Source organism: Equus przewalskii, chromosome 10 (assembly GCF_037783145.1).
Source record: "Equus przewalskii isolate Varuska chromosome 10, EquPr2, whole genome shotgun sequence".
In the NCBI taxonomy this organism is placed as follows: Eukaryota; Metazoa; Chordata; class Mammalia; order Perissodactyla; family Equidae; genus Equus; species Equus przewalskii.
The window spans coordinates 55,075,535-55,085,898 of record NC_091840.1 but is presented as its reverse complement, the minus strand read 5'-3'; the positions used below and the strand labels follow the sequence as shown (position 1 = coordinate 55,085,898).

Here is a 10,364-nt window from a genome sequence, read left to right as displayed (position 1 = left end):
AGACTTGGCCTTGCCTAGCTGGGACCTCAGGTTTTCTCCTGAGGCAGCATCTGAGATGGAGTCCTGTGCTCCCACCAGCTTATTACTAAAACGAGAAGGCCACGCTCACGGATAATAAATCTATTTTAATAACATTACTTTGGACAACTATTTGTACATGTATTTAAAGGTAACTTTCAACCCCTGGGCTCCATTACAAATTGGGTACTGAACTGCCCTTGCCAGGAAGTGAGCAAAGCTGTTAACATCAAAAGTTTGCAAATCCCACTGTCAGAGAAGGGTTATTTTACACTGTGTTGGGAAAAATAACTAAGCATTTAAATTTCTCATTGTACACCTGTACATTGGTTTAGATTGAATGGCTCAAATTAAACAAATATAGAGAGATTTCATATATACAAATATTATATCATGTATAGGTATATCATATCTATTTTAAAAGGATAAAATTGTAAGGTTTGACTTTGCATGCATGACCCGCATCTCTTTCTCACTCCCTTAATCCCAAGTGTGACCAGGCTCCCCGTGCCCTCCGGCCCGCCTCCCAGAGAATGGATGGGACTGCATGAGAAGGGATGAGCAACGGATGCTGGTGAGCGAAGCGCGCCACACCGCGGGCCCGTGGTGCTGGCCAGGTGTCTCCGCGGGCTGGTCTCACTTTCCTTTACGTGCTTTGGGTAACAGAATTATTGCTATTCACTGGTGACCTCCAGAAAGAAGAGGCAGCTCCTGGACCCCACGTACTTAGTGAGGTGGGCGCCCCCGGGATCCTGGAGGGGTGCAATTACTGTCAGACATCTAATGTGTTTTGGGGGGGCTTGAGGAGCTATCTTTGGGCTCTCCAGACACCCTCAAGATCATTTTTTAAATTCACAAGTATAAAACGATAAGGTAGTAAAGGGGGCTTTCAGTCATATAGTGTGGAAAAATGAAACTGCTAGGAAGTGAAATGAATTTCATTTTTAGCCATTTACTTTAGTGCTCATGGGTTAAGGGCAGCCCTAAAGGTTTCCACCAGCCAGCCCTCCCCTGTGTAGCAGACAAGTCAGTGCCCCAGCACTTCTAGGATTCCAGAACTCGTCCCATGTGAGTGAAAGGGCCCCCCCCATATCCCACTTCCCTTCTGGAGCCATTAAACTGACACCATAGGACTTGACATCAGCTGTCAGAGTACAGGTGGCAGGCAGCCCCCAGGTCTACCGGCCAACTCGACCCCCCCTCACACCCCTACCTGCAAAGGACATTTCTGACAGCAAGCCCTCAGGTGGAGAGAGGGCTGTTATGGGCATGGAGGCTGAAAGTGGATCAAAATAGGCACAAAGTCAAAAGGCAAAGATCAAACAAAAGGCCAGAGTCACCACCTGAAGGGAACAAACAAAATCGGCACCACTGACATTTGCCACTCGGGCTAGAGATGACAGTTTTCTGCAAGACTCCAACCGCGAGTTGGCAGTGACAGCAAAGAGCCAACGGAGAACACGTGGCCAGCCAGGGCGGCTTGCAGGGGTGTGTCGGGCCCACGTGTGCACACGCGGGACGGGCGGGTGCAGTCAGAGCGCGGTGCTCTCAGACTCCTCCTCCGAGTCCCTCTTCTCAGTCACCGAGTGTCGCCGCATATGCTCCAGGGGACTCAGGCGGAGCGTCGGCCCGAGCTCTACGTGGATGGAGGGGATATCGAAGTGGACGAGATCTGGAGGTTGGCAGAGAGAAAGGCGGCTGAAAAGGGGCTTCCGCCCAAGCGACGCTGACAGTGGCGGATGCCCGGCATCAGGATGCGGCAGCAATTTGGTCACTGAGGGCCTAGCTCATCTAGGGGTCGGTAAACCTGCAGTTTATCGCAGGATCAGGTTGGAGTCTGGCTGCTGTGCTTCCGCCCCACCAGCCTGTAGGACCTATGCATCTAGATTCAGCCCCGGGGGGTTCAGTGAGGACAGAACAGCTCCCCAAGCCTGGCCACGCACACCTCCACCCTCGAGCTCAATTCTCCATATAAAGGATGCTTTTTGGGCAGGTCTAAATGACACCTTTTTGGGGATTTCAGGGCTGCATTTAGTTCTCTAAAGTCTGCAGGGACAGGGTACAAGACAGGGGAAAAACCCATTCTCCCAGCCCGTGAGTGAATGGGGCGATCCTGAGCCGGTGCCTCCCTCTAGGGCCATATGCGGCACATTCTGGAAGGCTGGTGGAGGCAGGATGGAGCATCTCCCTCAGGACCCCAGGACTACCTGGAGCAAACTGCTCCCGGGCTGTGGGAAAACCCTGCGTCTCAGCAGTAGGGAACCTGCTCCCCTGAAGTTCCATCCTTATTGGGACCATTAAAAGGTCATTCTTCCTGGGAGATGACCAGGAAGAATGTACCTGAGGTCACAGGGCTCAGTGCCTGTGGGATTCAGGACATCTGTGAGTTGGCAAAGATAAGTCCTGAGCTAGCACCTCGGTATAGGCAAGGCCACCGTGCTTGGGGCCTGGAGCCGCAGCCGCTCCCCAGGGACTCGGGGCAGCCTGAGCTTGCTGCTTCCTCGGGGCTGCGGGAGGCTCAGTGGGGTACAAGGGAGCCAAGACCCATGGGCCCTGGGAGCCCTCACTCACAGTCGTGCACCTCCTCCCCTCAGCCTGTGTTGTTTCTGCCCTCCACTTAGCCTTGCTGTCAATCTGAGCCCGGAGCAGCACTCGGGGTGACAGGAAGTGCGCCTAGGAGGAGAGCAGTCCTGGGCCGGTGGGGTTTTCCTTCGTTTTTTGTAAACAAACATTCAGCCCCAGGAATACCAGACCAAGTGGACAGACAGACATTTGGACACCATCGTGAAAGACGTTAACAGACATGGAAGCTCTGGGACAAAGGTCCTTCTCTCTCACCCATCTCCAACAGTCCTCAAAATGTCATTCCAGCTTGTCTTTTGCGGCTGCCTAATGGAGCAGAGACAGTCTGAGGCTGGGCATGGCCAGTGCCACTTGCTCCCCTCCTGTCTCACAGGACTGTGAGTGCCCTGCCATCACTGCTGGCCTGGGCCCGCCCTATGGCTTGGAGTCAAGATCCCATCCCTGTTACAGATGGGGAGTGTGACCTTGGACCAGTTTCTTACCTTCCCTGTGCCTCAGCAGCCAAATGGGAACAAAGGGTGGTGATGGGTTTAAACGTGACAGGCAGCTAGAGCAGTAAAGAGGCCTGGCCCAGGACAGACGCTGGAGGTGAGCGGCTCAGCTGTTCCCCTTCAGGCTGCTCCCTTACACAGACCCCTGAGGGGGAAGGCAGTTCCAGGAGTCAGGGAGCAGATTAGGGAGAGAAGCTGCACTGACACTGCTGGGCAAAGGGAAGCTTGTTTCTGGGTTTAGAGGCAGCTCCAGAAGTGTCTGTGAGGAGACTGGTTTCCATGGGACCACGGGCTGAGGGCTTTCAGGGGGCACTGGAGGGCCCTCCCTGGTTTGCTCTGGCCGCCCCTTCTTACTGTAGCAAAAACACCTGATGCCTTTTAGCTGCTTTCATGGTCTTGCCTCGGTTTACTTTTGATTATCTGCTCTTTATAGGAGACCAGGCAGAAACTGGTATAAACGCTTCCAAAATATTGAGTTAGAAAGGATCTGGCTGTCCATATACTAGGAAAAAATGAGCTCAGGATGAATTCTTATGCTATGGATTCTTCAGGATCTGCCAGCTGTCTCAGCCCAGAGGAAGACAAGATAGAATTTACGTCTGAAAGTGGAGCCCGCTAGTGCCCACCGCGGCCGCCAAGAACAAGCTGCGGGGCCCTTTTGGGGAGGGGGTGCCCACTGCACAACGGGCCCTCCGGTCGGGGCACTTCCCTAAACTGGTGCGCATGGGGCATCTTCCCCGGACACTGGGTGCAAAGTCTTCAGCGAGCAATCCAGTGACACAAAGCCACGTCATGTGAAGAACAGGTCTGGTACCCCTTCAATTCTCAACCAAATGGAAAGGGAGGGAGGGACTGAGATTAGGTGACAGGAAAGAGAAGGTCGGGGAGAAGAGGGGCTCAGCCTGCTTGCTGGCTTTCTCCCCCCGAAAAGAAAGAAAGTGGTCTCCAAAAGCCCAATGAGCTTGTGGACCGGTCGTTCCTGCAGCGGCTGGGGAGGCACCAAGAGTGAAGCTGCCATGCGTGGTCTGGGCCACATGCAGAGAGCAGAGCGGAGAGCTGTGGCCCGGCTGGGCGAGGGCGGAGGGGGCGAGGCTGGGGCCGCTTACCCTGAAAATCCCCCTCACACGTATCCAAAACTGCGTCACTCATGTCACACAGCTGCAAGAACACAATGATAGGATTCGGAGAAAGGCATAAACACGAGGAAGCAAGAACGTAACAAACAACTCTGCCAAGTATCACAGTGAGGTGGAGCACACCAGTCATTACGGATTCCACACGGGCTGAGACCTGCACACACGGGACGGAACAGTCTGCCGCCAAACGTTACAACAAAACGGTGTGCGGGGGTCGGGGGCGGGCAGTATTAATTCTAAAGGTCAGCAGTCCTTAAATGTTACGTTTCTCACGCAGCCATGGGGGTACTGCCCCTCAATGCCTTCTGTTGCCCACTTTTTGCCCCCAGATTTCTCCTCTCATCCTGTTATCTTTCTGTTTGTCCGGAGTGATGTCCTCCGCTCATTCTGTTGCTTCCAGTATGGGCACTACCCTGTGTCCCCTCCTTGGTGTGGCTGGTGCAGTTGGCAGATTGATGTGTTGGTGGGAGTGGCCCCTCGAGCCCCCTGGGGGTGACCATGAGCTCCTGGGTGCGCCCACAAGCCCTGAGGGCAGCAGGCCTGTGCTCCCGCCATCTGGACTCCCTCAGGAAGCATGCGTCACCCCCAAGAACTACCAGTGGGAAGCCGAGAGTGGGGCTCACTGTCGTTTTTCAAGGATGAATTTCCTTCATGTTTTATAAGCCTCAGGGTAGCTGACAGCAGTGGTCCCTTCCACACAACATTAATCACGTCCAAAACTAAAGAAGCCAAATCACCAGACGGCTGCTCCCACGATGTTTGAATCTCTTGACCCATCCCAGACATTCCACTTGACTCGCCTTTTCATAGGCAGCAAGGAGCTGAGCTCCACAGGCCAGCCGTCCATCGAATCAAGGGAAAACCCGTCACCCTCAGAGAAGGAGGTGGGGACAAAGGCACAGTCCGATGAGAAGTCTCAGTGCACTGGGACCTAGCACTGCTCTTTGTGTCTGCGTGTGGTTTGTGTGCGTATTTGTGTGTCTGCGTAGTATGGTGTGTGGTGTGTGTGTGTGTGCATGTGTGTATATCTGTGTGGTGTTCATATGTGTCCCTGTGTGTGGTGTATGTGTGTGCGTGTGTGTGTATGCATCTGGGCGGGGGTGTGTGTGTGATCCATCCCAAGCTGCCTCGCCTTCTGCCACTTGGGACAACACTAAATGGCTATGTTTAGGCTGTCTGCCCTGGTGACATGGCAGGCCGGCTCTATTCCAAGGAAAGTGCTATAGTGACTTTAGCGGCCACCACAAATACACCCTGACTTTCTAATCTCATGCGGTCAAAGCATCTGAGGAGAAATTTTAAAAATGTCCTCTTCTTCCAACCAACAAATGATTTTTGCCAAATGTGGTGTGTGTTTGTGATTTCATGGTTACACATTTTTCTGGGGGAAGATAGCTCTGTCTTTGATTTTAAATTTAAAGCAAAACTAAATTTAGCAGTTATGGGCTTGTCCAGTGAGGTCCTCAAAGAACCAGAGGGACATGCATCTTTTCTGAAACTGACCCTTTCTAAATATATATTGCTAGAAATATGTTTTTCTAATAAGGCTTAGTTAACAGGAAACAGTGTCTTCAGTTCTAGCCTGTGTTCTCAAGACACAGCTTGGTACCTGTTTCCAGGCCCGGGCTCAACCCAAGGAAAGCCTCCGGTACCTCCACTGGCTGTGATGCCAGCCATTCTGCAATCAGAATCCAGCTTCCAGCCTCTCCTGAAGCACCCCTGCAAAGAACTCAGGGCACGCAGCCCCCCAGTTCAGAGCAGGATCAGAACCCTGGGCTGGCGGGCACTCAATTGGGAGAACCCCCCTAAGAAGCCTGTGCAGGACAACCTGGATCCCAGGGCTGCTTTCCACTGCCTTACGGAGGGCTTCTAAGGAGGTCATCGTGGAAGCGATGCATGGCACCAGCACAGCCATCCCGTGGCACACAGGGAATTGTTAACTGGCACTGGCATGAGCTATCCCTCCACTTGGGACATTTTGCTGAGGTTCATGGAAAAATGAGAATCTTGGTTACCTGTAGACATGCTTTCCCCAGGAGACATGCCATCTAGCACGGGGTGCTCCGTGGACTGCGGACTAGAGGCCGAGAGATTCACTGTGGGAGGCTGAGGCGGCGGCAGAGTGGGTCTCTGTCGGGGCTTAGGGGTGGGCCGCGACTTGGTTAAAGTGCTCGTGAAGCCGGAAGGAGAGGCCAGGGGAGGAGCTGCGGCAGCCGGGGAGAGCTGGCCCGAGGCCAGAGAGTACCCTGGAGGGTAACTCAGTCCGTAGGGTGACGGGGTGCTCGGTGGGGTGGGAGACAGGCTGAGTGGGGACGGCTGGCCGGTGGGCTGGTCAGTCATGGTCCCGGGCTGGCCAAAGGGGACCTTGGGTGGGATTGGTGCCAGCTTCTTGGAAACTGAGAGAGAAAACACAACAACAACACACAAGGCTGTTAAATGAAACCCGTCGTCCGTGCGGCCTGTGAACACACCCTTCATCACCTCCTACCCCTCGCCAGCCCCTCATCCCTACCCCTGGCTCTTCCCACCCTGAGAGCAGCCAATACATGTTTTAAAAATTCACCTAGAACTGCAAGTTTTCACATCTCCCCATCTGTTCACTAATTTCTCCTCCTCTTCTCTGGATTCCTGCCATGATCTACACCCACCCCCTGCCAAGCCAAACTACAGAACAAGTTTCCCATCCGCAGGCAGTGGCTGGTTTCCCAGCGTCCTCTCATCACTTTGTAGTGGTGAAAGGTGTCAGTGGTCCAGCGAGGAAAAGGGAGTCAGTGATGCACGTCCAACAGACCATGATTAGAGTTCAACTTGCGCCACTGGACCCTGGACTGGGCCACTGTCCTCAGGATAGGAAAGTGACTTTTGGCTGAATCTGCCCAATCTCTGGGAAATCATAATGGGGACATATGACCAAGTCCTCTGGCCACAGAAGCCCAGTGCCTCCATCGCTTCATCTGCCCATGCCGGTCCTTCCCCTCAATCCTGTGCACTTGCCTGTGGGGTGCTTTTCTTTCCAGAATCATGCCCTCTGGATATAAATATGTCCAGATCTACTGCATTTTTCTAAACATATCATTGCTCCAACTCCCCTGCATTGTCTTCATTTTCCTCTTTTTATTTACTTAATCATGCTAAGGGGTAACAAAGACATATTACACATTTAATTGAAGATGAATTGGTAAGAATGACAAACTTAAACATTTGGAAGATCCCATTGATGCACAAACGCCTTGAAAGAGCAATCACTAATCTGTCAGAACTAAGTGAGGGCTGGCTGTGGGTAGTACTCATCTAGAAGAAACTGTCTTTTAAGCCCTCAAGGAGGCATCAGGGACTCTTCCCCCACCCCACCCCCACCCCTCCATGGAACAAAATCTCTTCTCATCATGCCTCATGCATGGACTGCCCTGGCTCCTTCGTGTGCAGTGTGGACAAGAACGTGCTCTTCAGAGACCCACTAACTTGGGTTCAAATTCCTGTCCTGTCTTACCTGCTGTCTGCCCTGGGGCAATTTGTTTAAGCCTATTCTATACGAGGGGAAGAATAATATTTTCTCCACAGCACTGCGATAAGTAAATGGGATCCTGCACGTAAAGCACATATACTATAATCACGACTTGTAATAAAGCCTCTTTTCAGGTCTCTTGGCTGATGCAGGAATCACTCCACTGGATGAACCATGAGTGGAGGCCCCCAGGGTGGAAGCTTGGCGTGTCTTCCCCTAAGTGAGCTGGGAGAGGGAGGGTGCAGTGACGTCACCAAGATGTCCGTGACGGCTTTTACTAATCTGGGTAGCGACAGGACTAGGCCATGATGTAAAACTGTAGGTACACTGTCAAAAGACTTTGGGGGTAAAAAAAAAATGCTCAGTGTGCCATGAGTGGGCATGATGGAGGGTGGAGAAGAAAGTTGTACTTGTCCAGTGCTGGCTCTGAGCTACTGAATGTGTCACCTGGGTAAGGGACCTGAGTCATTCCAGGTCACATTCCCTACATAGGTCTAATGTGCTGTGAAAACTGAAAGGGACAACCTGCCACTGGCCCTGGGAAGCTGACTGGCCTGGAACAGGAGCCCCGACCCCTCTGGACAGAACAATGGCTTGGCCATCACCCTGCCTTACACGGCTGGGAGGGTCAAAGGCCTTGTAAACAAAGACAGTGAGAGAACTCTATCTAGACGGCAAGGAAAACCTGTTGGTGCTGGAGAAAAGCCCTGGCATCCTGAATCCCACCGCCGCCACTTTGGCCAAACTCCTGCATCTGGAAGGGTCCTCAGCACATCCTGAACACACCACCCTTGCATTGCACCTCCATGTTTGCCTTTCTGGAGAGGCTGTCTGCTGCTCTGCACACAGTAGGGCTCCACAGAAGTCTGTAGGAGGCAGGAGGACTGAGTGGGGAATGGACAAGAGGGAGGGGCCGGGTGAGGGCTGACTTGGATAATGGGGCAAGTGAGGCTGGAAAGGGACCTGCCATGAAGGTCAGTGTGGATAAGGAGAACCAGTCCTCTTCCATAAATCCTGGAGCTAAAGCCACATCTAGATGCTGGAAAGGCCTGAAGTGAGAACAAATTAAACAACATGCTATTTTAAACAAGTTAAAGACTTCGCTAAGAGCTGACACAAAGTGAAAACCAAAAAGGTCTGGATAAGTACACATTCCTTGCAGCTCCCCATTTATGAAGTGTCACCACGGAGCATGTCTTTGCCTTCTGGGAGTCATTTCAGAGGGAATAATGGGGACTTTTACTGTGTTCCAGTGGCAGATTCTGGGGTGGGTGGCTTCTGGGGCAGTGTAGAAATCCTCAGGCCTTCCAAAACAGAACGTCGAAGGGCAGGACTCCTACAGGAACAATCCCGGTCCTCTCCTCTGTCAGCTTCTGCAGACAATCCCAGGGGTAGGAGGCTATACCAGGCCCTGGGTGGGGGACAGGCAGCTCCTGCAGAAGACTCCACACAGTTTTAAATGATGGCGGGAGAGCCTGGCATGGTCCGTGGAAGACACAAGACATCCTGAGCAATGATTCTTGCACAGAGGTCTTGGTGGACGGGAAGCAATGCCCTATATGTGCCCCTAACGAGCCTGCTGTTCAAATGAGTAAACCAAGGAATAACGATGGAATGATCCCTCTTGGAGCTGGTTAACTTCCAAAAGCTCTAATGCCCAGATCAGGAAGTTTTCACTAAGCCCCACGGTTTCCAAATATCCATGCTAATTCATGGAAATGAGTTTTTCAGCAGTGTAACAGCTTTCTCTGCCCTGAGACCAGTGTGGAGGGTGGTGGTGATGTACCTTTCCGCAGGGTGTGAGGGCTCTGGTCTGCAGGCGGCTGGCTGGGGCTGGCGCTTGGCTGCACCCCTGGTTGCGTCCCTGCACAGGGTGGCCCCTGGCTGGAGCCTGGACTTCCTTTCTGCCCAGATCCTGGAGAAAGTTCCTTGCTTTTAGAAGTGCTGAAACACAAGCACACAGAACAAAAAAGAACTGAACTCAGGCAACTTCAGCACCAGCACTGTGGATCGCAATACGTGCTCCCGGGCTCAGCTCAAGTCTGTCCCAGCTCTGGTCTGTCTCGGGCCCTTCTTAAAGCCTTCAAAGATGCCCCCGGAGGTGACTGTCCCTTCTTAGGGCTCTTCCAGCGTGGGTTCCATCCCCATCTCCGTGTGGCACTCACTGTCAGCTCCTTCTATGGAGCTCTGCCTTCTCTCCACAAGGAGGCCACAAGCAGTGGGAGGCAGGGCCCTTGAGCATCCCCACTATATCCTGTGATCAACATGGGATTCTCGCACATTCTGAAACTGGTACAGTTAAGTGCTCTTGTCCCTTCTGTATCCACAGCATACCAGAGCGAGAGGACTTCTTAGGGTCAGTGTGCTGAATGGGGGCTGATGACTTGGGCTCACTCTGCCAAACCTTATGGCCACGGTTCTCCAGCTCTCCAGCTGCTTTCCCTGAGCCTCCACCACAGCCCCAAACAGGGGAGGAAGTCTGGGACCCACCCTCAAACTCAGTAACAGATCCCAGCAGATGGTAGGGCTGACACAGACTCTGGCTATACTCCTGAACATGGGCCAGTTCAAGTCCCAGTCCTGCAGGCTTAGAGGGGGGTGAGGGTCAATGGCAGTGAGGGCCTCTGGAGT

At 52.9% G+C, this 10,364-nt stretch overlaps 1 protein-coding gene across 11 annotated transcripts in view; it reads right to left on the bottom strand.

The window, feature by feature from the left end:
- Positions 1 to 105: 105 nt before the first annotated feature.
- Positions 106 to 10,364, bottom strand: part of ARHGAP44 (Rho GTPase activating protein 44) — a 184,596-nt gene continuing 174,337 nt past the window's right edge. For 5 of the 11 annotated variants that reach the window (XR_011523208.1, XM_070561127.1, XM_070561125.1 and 2 more), the window contains 3 exons: positions 9,520 to 9,677; positions 6,244 to 6,624; positions 106 to 1,690 (listed from right to left, as the gene is read on the bottom strand). Coding sequence is in view for 8 of the 11 variants with exons in the window: in XM_070561127.1 (XP_070417228.1) it covers positions 1,551 to 1,690; positions 6,244 to 6,624; positions 9,520 to 9,677 (679 nt within the window). In the remaining 3 variants the exon portion in view is untranslated. Of the gene's footprint in view, positions 1,691 to 3,083; positions 3,238 to 4,198; positions 4,251 to 6,243; positions 6,625 to 9,519; positions 9,678 to 10,364 lie in introns of those variants that run through there. The other 6 variants (XR_011523207.1, XM_070561130.1, XM_070561128.1 and 3 more) reach the window with 3 other exon arrangements.